This window comes from Pongo abelii, chromosome 14 (assembly GCF_028885655.2).
Source record: "Pongo abelii isolate AG06213 chromosome 14, NHGRI_mPonAbe1-v2.0_pri, whole genome shotgun sequence".
In the NCBI taxonomy this organism is placed as follows: domain Eukaryota; kingdom Metazoa; phylum Chordata; class Mammalia; order Primates; family Hominidae; genus Pongo; species Pongo abelii.
The window spans coordinates 21531533-21553252 of NC_071999.2; the positions used below are offsets into that span (position 1 = coordinate 21531533).

A 21720-nucleotide genomic window follows, 5' to 3' on the forward strand; every position below is an offset into this window, starting at 1 on the left:
ACCTCAAGTGATCTGCCTGCCTTGGCCTCCCAAAGTGCTGGGATTACAGCTGTGAGCCACTGTGCCTGGCCTCACTTTTAAATTCTATGTAGCAAATTATACATTGTATATATATAAAGTGGCTATTAGCAACTCTTACTGGCTCATGACACTAACAGAGGACCAAAGAAATCACAAGAGGAAAATAGGTCAATGTAAGAATTTTAAAGACAGCAATTTTGAAAATCAGAAGATTATGAGAACCATCTCACTTGTCCTCAGTGAGATGAGAAAACCAGTAAGTCAATATTAATTGGCATTGCCATTTTCTCAAAGACTATTATTTTGAGACTAATTTTTGATATAAAATTAGTAGTAGGAGATAATTTTTTCTAATGACTTTTCCCAGTGAAGTAGTTAAAAAGGTGAAAAGAAACCCTGGGTACAGTCCAGATCAGTGATGACAGTTCCTGCAGCTGGGGAGGTGAAGGATGGTAAATAGGACTTTCACATCTATGTTTTCTCCCTTCCTTCCTTATAGTGAGCACACATTAATTTTTTTTTTTTTTTTTTTGGAGACGGAGTCTTGCTCTGTCGCCAGGCTGGAGTGCAATAGCACAATCTCGGCTCATGCAACCTCCAACACCCTGGTTCAAGCGATTCTCCTGCCTCAGCCTCCCGAGTAGCTGGGACTACAGGTGTGCACTACCACGCCCAGCTAATTTTTGTATTTTTAGTAGAGACGGGATTTCACCATGTTGGCCAGGATGGTCTTGATCTCCTGACCTCGTGATCTGCCCGCCTCGGCCTCCCAAAGTGCTGGCATTACAGGCATGAGTCACTGTGCCCGGCCACACTAATTTTACAGTGTTAAAAAAATAAAAATTAGGCCGGGCACGGTGGCTTACGCCTGTAATCCCAGCACTCTGGGAGGCCAAGGTGGGTGGATCACCTGAGGTCAGGAGTTCGAGACCAGCCTGGCCAATATGGTGAAACCCCATCTCTGCTAAAAATACAAAAAATTAGCCAGGCACGATGGTGGGCACCTATAATCCCAGCCACTTGGGAGGCTGAGGCAGGAGAACTGCTTGAACCAGGGAGGCAAGATCGTGCCACTGCATTCCAGCCTGGGCAACAAGAGCAAAACTCTGCCTCAAAATAAATAAATAAATAAATATTAAAAATTAAAAACTAGAAAAGGAAAAAAATTTAATTATTCCCGTATAGAGATACTTGCATTTTTATCTTCTCTTCTTAATTTAGTTGATTTTTTTTTTTTTTAAGTGTTGGGGTTTTATTACGTTGCCTCGTCTGGACTCCAACTCCTGGGCTCCAGAGATCCTCCCTCAGCCTACCAAGTAGTAGGGACTACGGGTATATGTCACTGAGCCCGGATCATCTAACACTGTATTATGAAAGATGTCAAACATAATGAAAATTTGAAAGCTATTTACAATGAACACAGGTCAATGAAACACCTACATCTTTTGCATTTTTTACCTTTAATTACTATGTGTGGAATTGATGGTGCCTTCTAGGTGTGCAGTATGCTGATGAAATAAATGAATTTAAGGTGAGGATCTAATTTTATTTTTTAAATTGATAAATCTGATGGTTATGCCAAATTAAACAGCCACTGATTGATTTCAGTAGTTTGCTCAAATACGAAAGAGTCTAATTATACTATGGATCTGTGATTCAGTTGATTGGCAAGCTTTAATGAAATAATGAGTATATTTGTTTATTTTAGAGACAGGGTCTTGCTCTGTCACCCAGGCTGGAGTGCAGTAGCATGTTCTCGGCTCACTGCAACCTTTGCCTCCTGGGTTTAAGCAATTCTCATGCCTCAGCTTCCCAAGTAGCTGGGATTACAGGCATATGCCACCATGCCCTGCTAATTTTTGTACTTTAATAGAGATGGGATTTGACTATGTTGGCCAGACTGGTCTTGAATCCCTGACCTCAAGTGATCCACCCCACTCGGCCTCCCAAAGTGCTGGGATTACAAGCATGAGCCACTGTGCCCAGCCTGAAATAATGAGTACGTTGATAATTTGCAAACAAATTTCAAAACTTGTTCTACAGTCTCTAGAGTATTCTCTGGGCTTCTAGAGCAAACTGGATTTTTGGAAACGTCCCAAAGCCACATTCAGATCCAAGTCTGAAAATACTAAATGATCTAGTTGTCAAAAACCAAAATGGTGGCTGGGCATAGTAGCTCAAGTCTGTAATTCCAGCACTTTGAGAGGCTGAGGTGGAGGATCGCTTGAGACCAGGAGTTGAAGATCAGCTTGGACAACATAGTGAGACCCCATCTCTATTTAAAACAAATAAACAAACAAACAAACACTCAAAATGGTTAGAAGTTAATGAGGATTATTTTCACGGGTATTCCAAAAATAGTATACATTGGCATCATTGAGAGTCTGCAAGTATTCCTAGTGTCATCCCACAAGAACGCACCTTCTGTTCTAGTCACTGCTCATATGCCATTTTGTTTCACAGGAATAGTATATAAAAATTTAATATATTACAAAATTGACATCAAAAATCAGAAACAGAAGGGAGATTTACTAAATACACAGTGATGGGGCTGCTGACCATCTAAAATAACTTAAATCCTTAATTTTCATTGGTGTATCTCAAATTTCAAGCATGCCATCTCTTTTCACACGGAGAAAAAAGCCCATAACACTTGAAGGTTAACTTAATATATACTTATTTTAATATTTTTTATATTTTTATCAACATAAAATAGGTAAATATAGTTCACATACAATAATAAATGCTAAAACATTTACAAATTAAAATAAACATAAAACCAATAAAATGGAAATTAACCATCATTAACATAACAAATAATGCTGTTTTGCTCAAACGAAGTAGACCACAGTATTTGGTTTAATAGCAAAAAGCTGTAGTTTCAGATCCCATTCTGTAAACTGAGTAGTTTTATTTTAATAATAATGTTGAGAATGCTTGTTCACATAAGTATCTTATTCAAACTGGTATTGATCAATTCAAGCCTTTCTTTCCTCTTTCAAGGTAATTAGAACATAATATTTTTTTTCTTTCGAGACTGACTCTCGCTCTGTTGCTCAGGGTGGAGTGCAGTGGTGCAGTCTCAGCTCACTGCAATCTCTGCCTTCTGGGTTCAAGCAATTCTCCTGCCTCAGCCTCCTGAGTAGCTGGGACTACAGGTGTGTGCCACCACACCTGGCTAATTTTTGTATTTTTAGTAAAGATGAGGTTTTGCCATGTTGGCCAGGCTGGTCTTGAACTTCTGACCTCAATTGATCTACCCGCCTGGGCCTCCCAAAGTTCTGGGATTACAGACGTGAGCCATTGCGCCCGGCCAAGAACAGAATATTAACCAAACCCGTCAAATGACAGTCATTAAATGCCAATTTTTAAATAGGTGTAAATCGATAGATTTTGAAGATTAACAATTACCTATTGTTAATCTTCATTGCCTAATGAAGTCACTGCCTAATGATGATTGAATTTAATTAGTTTTAGATTTAGAATGGAAACATTCTTTGCTATTTATTTGCTATCATACTTATTGTTAAGGAACTGCTGCAAGTTACACTGTAGAGGAAACTTACAACACAATAGTACTGACTATTGCAGGACAGATGTTTTCTGAGTAATGTAAGATTCTGATCATCATGCCAAAAAACAAATCAGGTATATTACGTGTACAACAATAGCACACCATCATTTTTCTCATTTTCATATAATCTGCGTTCTGCAGCATCAATAGCTTTATTTTTTTTCAGATCAGATTTTAATTTTGAGTACTTAACACTATTGTTGATGTGCATTTCACTTTCTTCATGTTTACTAAGAATATGTGATAAATGTTGCCAATCTTTGCACCCATTTTCATTTTTCAGTTGATTTTTTCCTTCCCCAAAGAGTTTGCAATACAGACAAAACACAGAATCTTTTGAGGTCGAATAAAGTAACCAGGATCTAGTGGTTTTTTCGCCATTTGGAAGAATCCGTGTATAATAAGTTTCTGAAAACTTCCTCCCTGTATTATCTTTTGGAAAGTTAAAATTTCTTACTTGAGGCGGAACATTTTCAACAAGAGTGTCCCGTTGTTTAATATTCAAAATTCGGGGCCACGTACCTGGATCTGCGGAAAGCACAACTGGTACAATGCAGTCTTCAAAATTTTTCTCTTCCAGTTGCTCTTGAAATATATCAGCTATGGTTGATGTGGAAGAAGGAGGTAAATTCACATTCTCTTGGATCAGTAATGTATCCGTGCCACATTCTACTGAAAGCTGTAGCTGTGAAGTCTTTTCCTTTTTTTCTGGGATTCCCTCTATTTTTTTCAAAAGTGTATTTGACGATCCACAGAATTGTTTCTCATTTTCTTCTCTAAAAGCATTCCTTTTTCTATTTTCTGATGCTGTTAATTTTTTTGATTTTGTTTCCATCATCTGAGGACAAAGAGGATTACAATTTTATTTTAGGTTAAACTTTTAAAAATTAATGTATATTCAAATGCTCAATAAGCACATGCCCATCATTAGGCATCAAAGAAATGCCAATCAAAAAGACGACGGTCGGGTGCGGTGGTTCATGCCTGTAATCCCAGCACTTTGGGAGGCCAAGGTGGATGGATCATTTGAGGTCAGGAGTTCGAGAACAAGTCTGGGCAACATGGTGAAACCCTGTCTCTACTAAAAATACAAAAATTAGCCGGGCCATAGTGGCATGCACCTGTAATCCCAGCTACTCTGGAGGCTGAGGCAGGAGAATCGCTTGAACCCAGGAGGCGGAGGTTGAGCTGAGCTGAGATCGCGCCACTGCACTCCAGTCTGGGTGACAGAGTGAGACCCTGTCCCAAAAGAAGAAGAAGGAAAAAAAAAGGTGACAAGTCCCAAAAGAAGAAGAAGAAGAAAAAAAAGGTGACAACATACCACTTCATATCCAAGAGGATGGCTATAATAGAGAACGAGGCTGGGTGTGGTGACTCACGCCTATAATCCCAGCACTTTGGGAGGCCGAGGCGGGTGGATCAGTTGAGGTCAGGGGTTTGAAACCAGCCTGGCAAATATGGCAAAACCCCGTCTCTGCTAAAAATACAAAATTTAGCTGGGCGTGGTGGGGCAGGTACTGGCAATCCCAGCTACTCTGGAGACTGAGACACAAGAGACCTCACTTGAACCCTGGAGTCGGAGGTGGCAGTGAGCTGAGATCATGCCACTGTACTCCAGCCTGGACAACAGAGCAAGAGTCCATGCTTAAAAAAAAAAAAAAAAAATAGAGAACTAAAATCTTGACAAAAATGTGGAGAAAATGGAACCTCTCTAAGATCCTGGTGGGAAATGTAAAGTGGTGTAGCCACTTTTGAAAACTGTCTGGCTCAAAAAAACAAAAAACAAAAAAATAAATTAGATGGGTGTGGTGGCAGGCGCCTGTAATCCAAACTACTCAGGAGGCTGAGGCAGGAGAATTGCTTGAATCTGGGAGGCAGAGGTTGCAGCCAGCTGAGATCATGCTACTGCACACCAGCCCAGGCAACAGTGCGAGACTCCGTCTCAAAAAACAAAAAACAAAAAAATGAAAACTGGAAGTTTGTCAAAATTTAAAGAGTTACCCTATGACCCAGCAATTCCACTCCAAGGTATATACCCAAAAGAAATAAAAATATGTGGACACACAGGCCAGGCATGGTGGCTCATGTCTGTAATCTCAGCACTTTGGGAGGCCGAGGTGGGGGGATCACGAGGTCAGGAGTTCAAGACCGGCCTAACCAAGATGGCGAAAACCCGATTCTACTAAAAATACAAAAATTAGCAGGGCATGGTGGCGGGCGCCTGTAATCCCAGCTACTCGGGAGGCTGAGGCAGAACATTGCTTGAACACGGGAGACAGAGGTTGCAGTGAGCCAAGATCTCACCACTGCACTCCAGCCTGGGCGACAGGAGCGAGACTCCGTCTCATTAAAAAACAAACAAACAAACAAACAAAAAAAACTGTGTCCACACAAAAACTTAGACCCAAATGTTCATGGTAGTATTACTCATAATAGCCAAAAAGTAGAAACAACTCAAATGTCCCATCACAGATGAAAGAATAGATAAAAATACAGTATTATCCATGCAATGGATAAAAACAAATGAAGTACTGATGTATGCTGCAACATGGGAAAAAACTGAAAATAGTATGACACATGAATAAACTAGTTGCGAAGTACTTGTGTGATTCTATTTATGTGAAATGTTACAGAAGAGGCAAATTTATAGGCAGAAGATAGACTAACAGTTGCCTAGAACTTTGGAGGAGCTGGAGTTGAAAGGATGTTGAAAGGAGTTAATAGATGGGGGTTTATTTTGGGGATGATGAAAATGTTCTAAGATTGGTGAATTTTAAGGTATGTTAATTACATCTCAATAAAGTGGTTATAAAAATTAATATGAAAGTCACTAAAATTTAACAGCAATTAACTTTAATGGTGAAATTTCCATAAATAATCCCTTCAATACATGGGCTCAAACACACACAAATATGGAGAGCTCTAATTCAGGTATACATAATACTTTGTTCATCAATTATTAATGATAAGTGATTACTTTTTAAATAGGTCATAAATACTTTGGGATTTAAAATGAGAACTAAGCATACTATTTTAGTCCACTAATACAAAGAACATTTTTAAAATTTGATTTTAATTGAAACAATGTGCTTAAAAAGCAGCTCCTTGCTCAAAAACAGACCATTTAGATGTTGCTAGATTAACACTGTAAATTCAAAGTAGTATGTATGTTTATTAACATTGTTAGATGAGGTCACCATATCTGTCAGAAATTTAATTTTTATTTTGTTTTTGAACATTTTACTACCATTTACTGAAATATGTTGTAATAAAGACACATTACCTATTTTGGTGTCAATAAAATTATAATAAAAAAACTAAAAAGATTTAACATAATAAAGATGTATAAAATGTGGGCCGGGCGCAGTGGCTCACGCCTGTAATCCCAGCACTTTGGGAGGCTGAGGCGGGCGGATCACGAGGTCAGGAGATCGACACCACGGTGAAACCCCGTCTCTACTAAAAATACAAAAAGTTAGCCGGGCGTAGTGGTGGGCGCCTGTAGTCCCAGCTACTCAGGAGGCTGAGGCAGGAGAATGGCGTGAACCTGGGAGGCGGAGATTGCAGTGAGCCGAGATTGCGCCACTGCACTCTAGCCTGGGCGATAGAGCCAGACTCCGTCTCAAAAAAAAAAAAAAGACGTATAAAAAATGTGAATGGCATCCTATTAGCTATACACAACACGACTTGAGTACCATATGCAATGCAGTGAAAGAAAATAAAAATGGACTTGTTCTGTTTCATTCTGAAAGTAATGTGGCAGCTTTAAAGTAAAAAATGCAGAGGTGTGGGCCAGGTGCAGTGGCTCACACCTGTAATCCCAGGACTTTGGGAGGCCAAGGCGGATCACCTGAGGTCAGGAGTTCAAGACCAGCCTGGCCAACATGGTGAAACCCTGTTTCTACTAAGAATACAAAAATTAGCCAGGCGTGGTGGCGCGCACCTGTAATCCCAGCTACTCAGGAGGCTGAGGCAGGAGAATCACTTGAACCTGGGAGGTGGAGATTGCAGTGAGCTGAGATTGTGGCCATTGCACTCCAGCCCGGGAGACAGAGTGAGACTCTGTCTCCAATCAATCAATCAATGCAGAGATGTGATATGATCCAATAAATAAATGCAGAGATGTGACATGATCAAATTTGTACTTTGGAAAGATTGCTCTAATTGTATTATGAATTCCCAACCTTATGTAAGGAAGGAAGAGGCACAGAGATCAGTCAAGAAACTATAGTAGTAATTCTGGCAAAAGACGATGTTAGCTATGTTTAGGATTATAGCAGTAGAGATAGGAGTTGAGAAGTGCTCAGGAAGTAGAATTTGGATTAGTTGGTAATTGATGGGTTCTAGGGGCTAAGGAAGAAAGAAGAGTAAACAATGACCCTAAGTTTCTGAATGGGCATTTGGGTAGATGGTGGCTTCATTTACTGATATGGGAAACAAAGGAAACCAGGTTTAGAGGTTCAGTTTTCAACACAATGAGTTTGAGTTTCAATGATGGATGGCATATAAGGCGGTGGTCCCCTAAGAGTATAATGGAGCTGAAAAATTCCTATCACCTAGCCAAGTGTGGTGGCACATGCCTGCAGTCCCAGCTACTCAGGAGGCTAAGGTGGGAGGATCACTTGAGCTGGAAGTTGCAGTGAGCAGAGCTCAAGCCACTGCACTCCAGCCTGGGTGACAGAGGGAGAAACCCTGTCTCAAACAAACAAAACAAAACAAAAAAACCAGATACATTTAGTATAAAACACCAACTAGTCATGCCAGGTTAATTAAAACAAATAGGAGTCCCCTACCACCTCTACCCATTTCCCCTTTATCAGAAGCTAACCACTTACAACCTTTTAAAATAAAAATAAAACAATTTTTTAAATATATACCATTAAAAAAATATATATTTTTTGAGATAGTCTTGCTCTGTCATTCAGGCTGGAGTGCAGTGATGAAATCAAGGTTCACTCACTTGCAGCCGTGACCTCCCAGGCTCAAGCGATCCTCCGAGCTCAGCCTCCCAAGTAGCTGGGACCACAGGGACATGCCACACCAGCTAATTTTAAAGTTTTTTTTGTAGAGACGGGGGTCTCACCATGTTGCTGAGGTTGGTCTTGAACTCCTGGGCTCAAGCAATCCTCTTGCCTCAACTTCCCAAAGTGCTGGGATTACAGACATAAGCCATTATGCCTGGCAAAAAATTTTTTTGAGATAAGGCCTTGCTTTATTGCCCAGGAGGAGTACGGTGGCTATTCACAGGTATGATCCTAGTGCACTGTAGCCTCAAACGCCTGGGCTCAAGTGACCTCTCACCTCAGTCTTTCTAGTAGCTAGTATTGTAGGTGCACACCACCATGCCCAGCACTTACATAACTTTTCTAGCTGATTCTTCGGTTATTTATTTCCAAATCTCAAAGTTACTTGTTTGTATCACTATTTACTGACTTTTTTTTCCTCCCAGCTTTAGGTATCATCAATTGACTTCTCAATGAGGAAGATGAAAATTTTGCTTTCCTTCCTCTTACCATGCTCACCATACACACTCAACACCCATCCACTTATCTTTAGTTGCAGGATTTCTTGGACAAGATGATTATTTGTTGTGAGGAACTGTGCTGTGCACTGCAGATGTTTAGCAGCACCTCTGGACTCTATCCACTAGAGTCCAGCAGCACCCCTCAGGTATGAGTCACAAATGTTTCTAGACATTGCCAAATGTCCCCATGGGGACAAAAATCATCCCTGACTGAGAAGCACTGGCTTAGATCAAGATTCTATCTTTACATTTTATTACGTGTATGTTATTCAGCAATAAGCTACTAAGTGCAAGATTTCGGTTTTTTTCTTATGGTGTTCATATATTACTAAGGCTTTCTGTGTTGGCCTTTTCAGAAGGCTGTCACTTATCACTTGAAAATACTCATGTGTTTGGGGTGGAGTGGGGAAGCACATTTATAAGATATAAAACATTCTGATTATACAGAAATATTATGCCTATATTTGGCAACTATTAATTAATTTATTTTTTTTGAGACAGGGTCTTACTCTGTTGCTCAGGCTGAAGTGCAGTGACGTGATCTCGGCTCACTGCAACCTCTGCCTCCTGGGCTCAAGTGATCCTCCCACCTCAGCTTTCCAAGTACCTGGGACTACTGGTATGAACCACCATGCCTGGCTAATATATAATTTTTGAGACAGTCTCACACTGTCACCCAGGCTGGACTGCAGTGGCGCCATCTCGGCTCACTGCAACCTCCGCCTCCCAGGTTCAAGCGATTCTCCTGCCTCAGCCACCCAAGCAGCTGGGACTACAGGTATGTGTCACCACATCTGGCTAATTTTTTGTAGAGACAGGGGCTCACCATGTTGCCCAGGCTGGTCTCAAATTCCTGAGCTCAAGCGATCCACTCACCTCAGCCTCCACAGGCATGAGACACCTCGCCCGGCCTTTGCCAACTGTTTATGAGTTACTTTTTCTTTTTTTTTTTTGAGACAGAGTCTCGCACTGTCCCCCAGGCTGGAGTGCAGTGGCGTGATCTCAGCTCACTGCAAGCTCCACCTCCCGAGTTCTCGCCATTCTCCTGTCTCAGCCTCCAGGGTAGTTGGGACTACAGGTGCCTGCCACCACGCCCGGCTAATTTTTTGTATTTTTAGCAGAGACGGGGTTTCACCGTGTTAGCCAGGATGGTCTTGATCTCCTGACCCGCCTTGGCCTTCCAAAGTGCTGGGATTACAGGCGTGAGCCACCACGCCCAGCCTATTTTTTTTTTTTTTTTTTGAGACAGGGTCTTGCTCTGTCACCCAGGCTGGAGTGCAATGTCATGATCACAGTTCACTGCAGTCTTGACTTCCCAAGCTCAGGCCATCCTTTCACCTCAGGCTCGCAAACAGCTGGGACTACAGCCATGTGTCACCATGCCTGCTAATTTTTTATTTGTTGTAGAGATGGGGTCTCACTATGTTGCCCAGGCTGCTCTCCAATTCCTGGGCTCAAGCAATCCTCTTGCCTCTGCCTCCCAAAGTACTGGGGTTACAGGTGTGAGCCACTGTGACCCACTGAGGTACTCTGTATTACTGAAATACACATGGTAGAATGAGCACTTTATTCTAGGGATCAGAGTAGCAAGCAAGTTATTTAAGAAAATCTAGGCCAGGCGTGGTAGGTCACGCCTGTATTCTCAACACTTTGAGAGCCGAGGCAGGCACATTACCTGAAGTCGGGAGTTCAAGACCAGTCTGGCCAACATGATGAAACCCCGTTCGTCTCTACCAAAAATACAAAAATTAGCAGGGCATGGTGATGTGCACCTGTAATCCCAGCACTTGGGAGGCTGAGGCAGGAGAATCGCTTGAAGCTGGGAGGCGGAGGTTGTAGTGAGCTGAGATCGTCCAGCCTGGGTGACAGAGCAAGACTCTGTCTCAAAAAAAAAAAAAAAAAAAAACCAAAAACCATATGTATAGGTGTATTTCTGCCTAGTTTGACTATGCATATTTCTTCTTTTGTTTTTAAGATGGAGTCTTGCTCTGTCACCCAGGCTAGAGTACAGTGGTGTGATCTCGGCTCACTGCAACCTCCGCCTCCCAGGTTCAAGCAATTCTCCTGCCTCAGCCTCCTGAGTAGCTGGGATTACAGGAGTTCACCACCACAGCCTGGCTAACTTTTTGTATTTTTTGTAGAAACGGAGTTTCACCATGTTGGCCAGGCTGGTCTCGAACTTCTGACCTCAGGTGATCTGCCTCCCTTGGCCTCCTAAAGTGCTGGAATTACAGGCATGAGGCACCCTGCCTGGCTTATTTCTTCATTTTTACCTCTTCTTTTGGTGCCTATTTAGTAGTAAAAAATGTATAATCTATGTGTAATTCTTATGCTTTTTGGAGGATAAGCATCATTGTATTTCTCTGAAGCTTATGAGCTCACAACTTTTCACTTAGCAAGAACTCAGACACAGGTAAATCATCCTTTTTGTTGTTGTTGTTGTTGTTGTTGTTGTTGTTGAGACAGAGTCTTGCTCTGTTGCCCAGGCTGGAGTGCAGTGGCATGATCTCGGCCCACTGCAACCTCCACCTCCCGGGTTCAAGTGATTCTCTTTCCTCAGCCTTCTGAGTAGTTGGGATTACAGGCACACAACACCACGCCCGGCTAATTTTTGCCTTTTTAGTAGAGACAGGGTTTCACTACGTCGGCCAGGCTGGTCTCGAACTCCTGAACTCAAGTGATCCACCCGCCTGGGCCTCCCAATGTGCATGGATTACAGACGTGAGCCACCACACCCGGCCTAAATCATCCATTTAAGAAATAAAAAAGGCTTGGAAAATATTAAGACTTAATATAGTTTTTATTTCCAAATTAGAAGGTCACTAGGTTACTTTTGTCATGTAACTGTCTTTGAAAAGACAACTTACAATATTAAGTCTTTTTAAATTTTGTTTTGTTAGAGATAGTCTCATACTGTTGCCCAGGGTGGAGTGTAATGGTGCAATCATAGCTCACTCACCTCAGTCTCCTGAGGAGCTAGAACTACAAGTGTACAACTACCATATCTGGCTAATTGAAAAAATTGTTTTGTAGAGATGGGGTCTCCCTATGTTGCCCATGCTGGTCTCCAACTCCTGGACTAGTGCTATCCTCCCATCTTGGCCTCCTAAAGTGCTAGGATTATAGGCATGAGCCACCGTGCCTGGACCTTTCTATTTGTTAATGTTCATTGTGTTCTTCTATAAACCAAAAGCTTTCTTAAATATTAGATGCAATATATGCAAAGAAAAAATAATTTAACATAAATAAGGTTTTCTTGCAAAAATAAACAGAAAAGTCAACTATGGGTATCCACTGTTTCTCCTGTTCAATAAAAGCCTAGCAATTCAGGGTTACCTTCCCTTGAAGCTAACCAATTAAATTCTCATCCAGTGAAATAGGGGTTAAGAATATTTCCAGTTTTACATTATGATCTATCTTAATTTTTGTGTATGCAATGAAAAGGGGTCAAGGCTCATTTTTTCCACACAAATAAAAAATTATTTCAGCATAGTTTGTTAAAAAATCTTGTTTTTCCCATCAGAATAATTTGGTACCTTCTTCAAAATTCAAATATGTGGTTCTATTTCTGGACTATCTTCTATTTCACTGATCTCTGTTAGCCCATTTGTTTATATACCAAACCATACTGCCTTGATTATTGTAGCATTTTAATGTCTTAAAATCAGGAAGTTGATAATTCTTTAACCCACATCTAACACCATATACAACATTAATTCAAAATGAATCACAGGCCTAAAAATAAAAGCTAAAACTGAAAAGATTCTAGAAGAAAATGTAGGAAAATATCTTTGTAATTTTGGTGGGCAAAGATTCCTTAAATACACAAAAACTATTAATCATAAGAGAAGCAAATAATAAATAGGACTTTATAAAAACTAAAATCTTGTACTTTTCAAAAGCAACATTAGGAAAACAAAACAAAACATTAGAAAATGAAAAGACAAATCAGTCTGAAAGAAAATCTTCTGGCCAGGCACAATGGCTCATGCCTATAATCCCAGTACTTTGAGAAGCTGAGGTGGGAGTACTGCTTGTACCCAGGAGTTCGAGACCAGCCTGGGCAACATAGTGAGACCCATCTGTATTTTCTTTTTCTTTTTTTTGAGACAGAGCGTTGCTCTTTGTTGCCCAGGCTGGAGTGCAATGGCGCAATCTCCACTCAGGGCAACCTCCACCTCCCAGGTTCAAGTGATTCTCCTGCCTCAGCCTCCCAGGTAGCTGGGATTACAGGCGCCAGCCACCATGCCTGGCTTATTTTTTTGTATTTAGTAGAGACGGGGTTTTGCCACATTGGTCAGGCTGGTCTCCAACTCCTGACCTTAGGTGATCCATCCACCTTGGCCTCCCAAAGTGCTGGGATTACAGGCGTGAGCCACCACATCCAGCCTATTTTTTCTTTTTTAAAAAAAAAGAAGAAAAAAAAATTTTTCCAAATGCATTTATTTTATAAAATACATGTATCCAGAATAATACAAAGAACTCCTATATTTCAGTAACAAAAAGAATTCAGTAAAAAATGGGCTGAAGACCTGATAGATAAAACAGACACTACCACATTTTAATTTTTTTTTTTTTTAGTAGAGACGGGTCTGGCTATGTTGACCAGGCTGGTCTTGAACTCCTGGCCTCAGCTGATTCTCCCACCTGGGCCTCCCAAAGTGCTGGGATTACAGGCGTGAAGCACCTCACCTGGCTCCAAATTTTGGTCAGAATGTAGAGCAACTAGAATTATCAAGTGCTTAGTGGGAGTGCTAAATGGTACAGAAGAAAAATTAGTCTTTTAAATTCATCCAGGAGTAACCTTTTTCTTTTTTTTTGAGACAGAGTCTTGCTCTGTCACCCAGGCTGGAATGCAGTGGCATGATCTCGGCTTTGCAACCTCTGCCTACCAGGTTCAAGTGATTCCTATGCCTCAGCTTCCCAAGTAGCTGGGATTACAGACAGACAACACCTCGCCTGGCTAGTTTTTGTATTTTTAGTAGAGAGGGGGTTTTGTCATGTTGTCCAGGCTGGTTTCAAAATCCTGGCCCCAGGTGATCTGCCTGCCTTGGCCAAAGTGCTGGGATTACAAGTGTGAGCCACTGTGCCTGATCATTTTCTTTCTTTCTATTTTTTTTGAGACAGGCTTTCGCTCTGTTGCCTAGTTGGAGTGCAGTGGTACAATCATAGTTCAGTGTAGCCTCAATCTCCCAGGTTCAAGCAATACTTATGCCTCAGCTTCCAAAGTAGCTGAGACTACAGGCACATGCCATCATGCCTGCGGCTAATTCTAAAAAATTTTTAGTAGAGATTAGGTCTCACTATGCTGCCCAGGATGGTCTCAAGCTCCTGAGCCCAAGCAATCCTCCCGCCTCAGCCTCCCAAAATGATGGAATTACACGAGTGAGGCACTGCACCCAGCCCAAAGTAAACTTTTAAAACAAGCTTACAACAATCTATAGACTTGAATATTTGAGATGGGACAAACCAATAACAGAATGACAAAATGGAATTAAATGAGATTCTAAGATAAATCTGGTTCATGTAAGCTGTAAGGGTGAAGCTACTATATATTTGATCATTTAAAGCTCATGAAAAAGAATTACCTGTTTATATTCGTTAATACAACTTTGGCAGCAAAATCTCTTCTGCTGACCTCCAAACACCAGGATGTTGTTTCCAGTACTCTTACTAGGCATGTACTCTCCACAGTGTTCACAGCAGTTCATTATTAGACCATTGGCCAATCTGTACTTATTAAAGCAATGGTTACTGCACAGTTTATGTGTTACATTATTTACGCTGACTTCATGGCGAATCTAAAAGAAAAACCAGAATTCATTAACTAAGATATAGGAACCAGATTAGCATAGCAAGCAATGAGATAACTAGTTTCTGCAACAGAAGCAAAGAGTCCCTAATCATATCTCAGAGGAAGATATACCCAGGGAAAAGATTTTTTTTTTTTCTGAGATAGAGTCTCACTCTGTCACTCAGGCTGGAGTGCAGTGGCACAATCTCGGCTCACTGCAACCTCTGCCTCCCATGTTCAAGCGATTCTCCTGCCTCAGCCTCCCAAGTAGCTGGGCGCCCGCCACCACGCCCAGCTAATTTTTGTATTTTTAGTACAGACAGGGTTTCACCATGTTGGCCAGGCTGGTATCGAACTCCTGACCTCAAGTGATCTGCCCGTCTTGGCCTCCCAACATACTGGGATTACAGGCATGAGCCACCATGCCTAGCTGGGAAAAGATTTTTAAAAAGCATATTTTTTTTCCTTTATTTGTAAGATCACTTTGATTTCACAAAAGAGGACAAGATTCATAGGAAAGCAATAAAATCAATAATAACTTCCCTAAAGACATTTAATAACAACAGATAATGAATTTTTTTTTTTTTTTTTTGAGACAAGTTCTTGCTATGTTGTCCTGGGCTCAAATTCCTGGTCTCAAGCCAAGCCCTCTACTCATGCCTCCTGAGTAGCCCAGATTACAGGCTTGCAGCACCACACCTGGCTTTGGTTTAGAAGATTTTGACATGACCTGCTTAAAAGAAATGGGTCAAAAATCTTTTTTTTTTTTGATAGTGTCTCCTGCTCTATCACCCTGGCTGGAAAGCGGTGGTACAATCGTAGCTCACTCCACCTCAAACTCCTGGACTCCAGTGATTGTCCTGTCTCAGCCTCCTAAGCAGTTGGGATTATATGTGTGAGTCACTCATCAACAAGGATCAACAATTTTTAGATAGTATTGTAAGTAAGTAAAGTTCACTACCCTAGAACATTTGTGGAGGGAGCTAAGGGAATCAATATTATCTGTATTCAGGATGGTGTCTGTATAACCAGAAGCAGGGTAGTTCTCACTATGGTAACTGAGATAAAATCATGTCCTTGATATGCATGACTCAGGGGTAACCAACACCAAATTTAGTTACCAAAGACTTTTATAAAGTGAGGACTGCCTGCATGCATGTTTCTTCTCTTCTAGGAAATGGGAAGACTGCAATATCACTGAATGTTAAGCAAACAGCATACATTCACTCCACTTGTTCCATGAGTTCTTGTACCGGGATCTGTTGCTTTCTAATTTTAACTTTTAGATTCAGGGAATACATGTGCAGGTTTATCAGATGGGTATGTTGTTTTTGTTTTTTTTCTTTCTTTCTTTTTTTGAGACAGAGTCTTGCTCTATCGCCCAGGCTGGAGTACAGTGGCGCGATCACGGCTCACTGCAGCCTCTGCCTCCCTGGTTCAAGCGATTCTCCTGCCTTGGCCTCCCAAGTAGCTTGTGCCACCACACCCGGCTAATTTTTGTATTTTTAGTAGAGATGGGGTTTCGCCCTGTTGGCCAGGTTGGTCTCGAACTCCTGACTTCAAGATATCCACCTGCCTCGGCCTCCCAAAGTGCTGGGATTACAGATGTGAGCCACCACGTCCGGCCCCAAGGGGTAGTTTTCCAGCCCTTGACCCTCAACTCGAGACTACGTTTTTATTTAATGTCATCAGTAAAAGAGCAAAATCCACCATAAAACAATTGCCTTGTTTATGAGCACAGCAATTCCATAGAAACAGATGTGTACTTTCCATGCTATGCAAATGGAATTTTATTTATAAAATATCCCATAAGATAGTTCTAACATATCCTTATTCTTCCTTTTAGCTTGTTATACATCCAGAACATGTGCATTATGTAGATGAAAGAGTACATAATAGCACTTAAAAGTTAAAATTATCACTGTTAGCCTAAACAACAACTTAGGTATAAAAATCCAGACCTCTGCTAATTTACTACAAATTGTACATCTTGACTTATTAAAAATTCCTTTTTTAAGATTCCGGTTGTTTTCACAGGGAGACAAACAAGATGTACTACAAAATTCTTGGAAGGATTTGCTTGATTCTACTGGAAGAACAACATTAGCCTTCTTTGTAGATGCATCTCTGAAACAGAAGGGATAGACACATAATTTAAGAACACTGAATTTTAATACAAGTCAAATATATTAATAATTGCCATTTTTCATTTTCTCATGATTTAATACTAGAAATCAAATATAACTTTTAGATGCAGCACATCCACTTTTGGCTTTATTGCCAAGAGTTCTTAAATGATATAGAAAGAGAAGAGTCAGAGATAAAAATCTTTCGTAGCACAAGAACCTTGCCACAAGTTCTTAAGATTTTTAGATGCATTCAAAAATGCTGGTAATAGGCTGGGCACAGTAGCTCACACCTGTAATTCCAGCACTTTGGGAGGCTGAAGTGGGCAGATCACTTGAGGTCAGGAGTTTGAGACCAGCCTGGCCAACATGATGAAACCCTGTCTCTACTAAAAATACAAAAAATTAGCTGGGCGTGGTGGCGGGCACCTGTAATCCCAGCTACTCGGGAGGCTGAGGCAGGAGAATCGCTTGAACCTGGGAGGTGGAAGTTGCGATGAGTGGAAATCATGCCACTGCACTCCAGCCTGGGCAACAGAGTGAGACTCCGTCTCAAAAACAAACCAACAAACAAAAATGCTGGTAATAAATTCATAGAACTAAGGTGTAAAATGGGGGAGGAGGGCAGGCAAATGTAGTAGCAGGGAGGGGGCAATTGATTTCCAAACCTATGTTCCATTTTTCTGCCAAGAGTAAATACAGCACATACGAGTCCACAGCTTGGATATTTTCTAGGAGCTCAAGCTCAATAAACTTGAAGACACTCCTACAACAATTCTACCCATAAATCTATCCAGCTCTGCAATTATATTGAGTACTTATTTATACCATTAGTATTCAACTACGTGGAGAAATGTTGAAAGGTACTGCTTACTTTTTACATATTATACTTCGTGTGTTTTGAGTACGTTTATGAGAGAAGGAAGAAAGGCAGGTGGTAGAGCAAAAGAGGTGAGCTGATCCTTTTCGTTGATAAGCTGTCTGTCCCTTCTGTAAAGGCTTTTTGCAATTTGCACAAGTGATTTTAGCTCGTTTAGTAAGTTGTTGTTGGGCTGTAGGCTGGAAATTCTGCTTACGAAGTAAGGCCACTGGTGATAAAGAATCCACCCCTGGCTGTTTCTGATTACGGGGAAATGAAGCTGACTGGGAGATCCAAGAATCTTAAAAATGAAACAAGAAAAAAATCATGGAACAAATCAAAATGTACATCAGAAAAATAACTTGCATTTTCATTTAAGAGTTTAAGAGACAAGTGAGGCAGGCGTATAAACATGTGGTTAAGGCCAAACACTCTTGATGCACAATCCCAGGGGAACTATCCACTTTGTATCTCAAGTGAATGATACTCCACTGTGACAACAATAATAATAACGTACATGTTGGCGTCTGGAATTGTGTAATGTGGTAGCCATCGGCTCTTAAGTCAGACTCCAGGTTCAAAGATCTCCTGAGTGTCATATTATACAAATATACTAATTGATGATACCTAACTCATCAGAGTGCTATGAAGAACACATGAGATAAAAGTAATGCCTGGCACACAGGCACACTAAAAAAAATTAGCCACTTTTTTTTTTTTGAGACAGAATCTCGCTCTTTCTCCCAGACCGGAGTGCAATGGCACAATTTCAGTTCACTGCAACCTCTGCCCCCCAGGTTCAAGCGATTTTCCTGCCTCAGCCTCCCGAGTAGCTGGGATTACAGGTGCACGCCACCACGCCCAGCTAAATTTTTTTTTTCTATTTTTAGTAGAGAGGGTGTTTCACTATGTTGGCCAGGCTGGTCACGGACTCCTGGCCTCAAGTAATCCACCTGCCTCAGCCTCCCAAAGTGCTGGCATTACAGGCGTGAGCCACCACTCCCAGCCTAATCACATCTGTCTAATCATACCACTAAACAATCAATCCATCTCTATGTATTTCAAGTAAATTGTAGACATTAGTACACTTACTTTCAAAATACTTTAGACGTAGTAGTTTAATATAAATCTATTATTATTTCCCAGCCTTCTAAAATATTACTTATCAGGCATTAATATAGATTGTGGATTACTCAGGAAAGACTCAGCTTTCCTAACCTTACATAGCAGCTGCAGTATCATAAATTACTGTTAGCTTCAAAAGGTACAGTATTACTTATAGGTGAGATGCTTCTCAAACTTTATTGTGCATATTAAATCACTTGGGAATCTTGTTTAAATGGAGATTCTAAGTTAGTAGGTCTGAGAAGAAATCTGATACTCTGCATTTCTAACTAACTCTCAGATGACGGTGAAGCTTTGAGAAACAAGGTCCTATAATAAAGAATTATTTTGTAATCTATCTTCAAAAACAGCTTTGGACAGGTGAGGTGACTCATGCCTATAATCCCAGCACTTTGGGAGGCTAAGGTGGGAGGATCACTTGAGGCCAGAGGTTTAAGACTCAGCCTAGGCAGGGTGCAATGGCTCATGCCTGTAATTCCAGCACTTTGGGATGCTGGAAGCCAGTGAGTTTGAAACCAGCCTAGGTAACAAGGCAAAACCCCATCTCTACAAAAAATAAAATTAGCTGGGTGTGGTGGAGCTCGCTTGCAGTCCCAGCTTCTTACTCTGTTGCCCAGTCTGAAGTGCAGTGGCATGATCACAGCTTACTACAGCCTTGAACTCCTGGGCTCAAGCGATCCTCCCATCTCAGCTTCTTGAGTAGCTGGGACAACAGGCACATGCCATTACACCTGGCTAATTTTTTTATTTTTTGTAGAGGCAAGGTCTCACTATGTTGCCCAGGCTGGTCTTAAACTCCTGGACTCAAGCGATCTTCCTGCCTGGCTCTCCCAAAGTGCTAAAATTACAGGCATGAACCACCACATCTGGCCACTTTTTTTTTTAAATTTTTTGAGACGGAGTCTCGCTCTGTCACCCAGGCTGGAGTGCAGTGGTGCAGTCTTGGCTCACTGCAAGCTCCACCTCCCAGGTTCACGCCATTCTCCTGCTTCAAGCCTCCCGAGCAGCTGGGACTATAAGTGCCCGCCACCACGCCCGGCTAATTTTTTGTATTTTTAGTAGAGACGGGGTTTCACCATATTAGTCAGGATGGTCTTGAACTCCTGACCTCATGATCCACCCACCTTGGCCCCCCAAAGTGCTGGGATTACAGGCCTAAGCCACCGTGCCCAGCCCACCTGGCCACTTTTTACTTTTTTTTTTTTTTGAGAGAGAGTCTTGCACTGTCGCCCAGGCTGGAGTGCAGTGGCACGCTCACTGCAACCTCCGCCTCCCAGGTTCAAGGGATTCTCCTTGCCTCAGCCTCCCAAGTAGCTGGGATTACAGGAGCATGCCATCATGCCTAGCTAATTTTTGTATTTTTAGTAGAGACGGGGTTTCACCATGTTGGTCAGGCTGGTCTTGAACTCCTGACCTCGTGATCTGCCCGCCTCAGCCTCCCAAAGTGCTGGGATTACAGGCTTGAGCCACCGGGCCTGGCCTATTTTTATATGAAAAATTACAACAATCTGTGAGGCTCTGGATGATGTTAGTATTTTAATCCATAGGTTGGAAGGCAGTTTTTATCAGTACTCCTGTTTGTGGGTCCTCAGTGTCTACTGAAAACTCCATTTAGCTTCTCTGCAGCCTTTTCTGGAATTGAACACATATTCCAATAGGGAAAAACAGCCCCAATTCTTCTCTCAGATCTTGAAACCTTAGTTTTTCCATTTGTTATTTGTAGCTCTTGATGTCTTTAAACAGATACTTTATACATTTTGTCATTTTTTCCGTAATTACTCTCAGCAAGAGGGACAGGACTTACCTAGGTATCAGAAATGAAACTCCCTAGAGTCAGTATCATGGTCAGAAATGTTTATAATGCAACAAAAATACAAAAGATGTAAGAGCAAATTCTAAGTTTAGGTATTTTCTCTCATGAGCTTTTTTTTTTTTTTCTACTGTTTATACAAAAGTATGTGGGAACTGGAGAACTTTCACTGAAACATAGTGTACCCTAAAAGTTAAAGAAAGAATTAAATGGTCCTTTCTAACAAATATGATCCTAATTTTTTTTTCTTTTTTGAGACAGAGTCTTCCTCTGCTGCCCAGGCTGGAGTACAGTGGCGTGATCTCAGCTCACTGCAAGCTCTGCCTCCTGGGTTCGCGCCATTCTCCTGCCTCAGCCTCCCGAGTAGCTGGGACTACACGCATCCACCACCACGCCCGGCTAATTTTTGTATTTTTAGTAGAGATGGGGTTTCACCGTGTTAGCCAGGATGGTCTCGATCTCCTGACCTCGTGATCTGCCCGCCTTGGCCTTCCAAAGTGCTGGGATTACAGGCGTGAGCCACCGCGCCTGGCCAATCCTGTTTTCATAAAACAGAATGCAGTTTTACGTGTACTTTATGAAGAGCCAGTTGTTTTGGTTTTCCTTTTGGTGCTGCCAGCTTCCGCCAACCCACCTACCCCATGGGCTGGCCAGACCCTTTCCCGCACGGGGCTGTCAAGAGCCAGTTTTATATGATGAAATTTAAACCCATAAGCCCTAAATTTAAATAGAATTCAACTCCAGAAATCTTTGCCCGTTTTTTTTCTCTTGTACTAGAAAACCTTCAATTTATCTACGTGGAAAATACACAGCAACTAAAGTAACACATTCTGGAGGAACTTTGACTTCAAACAACATAATATAATCAATGTCATCTTATTCTTAAA

At 41.4% G+C, this 21720-nt stretch overlaps 1 protein-coding gene across 15 annotated transcripts in view; it reads right to left on the reverse strand.

Moving 5' to 3' along the window:
- Window positions 1-530: 530 nt before the first annotated feature.
- ZMYM5 (zinc finger MYM-type containing 5) overlaps window positions 531-21720 on the reverse strand; it is a 42109-nt gene continuing 20919 nt past the window's right edge. For 7 of the 15 annotated variants that reach the window (XM_054528597.2, XM_054528595.2, XM_054528594.2 and 4 more), the window contains 4 exons: window positions 17914-18199; window positions 16875-17040; window positions 14708-14920; window positions 531-4433 (listed from right to left, as the gene is read on the reverse strand). In XM_054528597.2, the coding sequence (XP_054384572.1) occupies window positions 3675-4433; window positions 14708-14920; window positions 16875-17040; window positions 17914-18199 (1424 nt within the window). In that variant the 3' untranslated portion in view covers window positions 531-3674. 15 annotated transcript variants of the gene reach the window in all.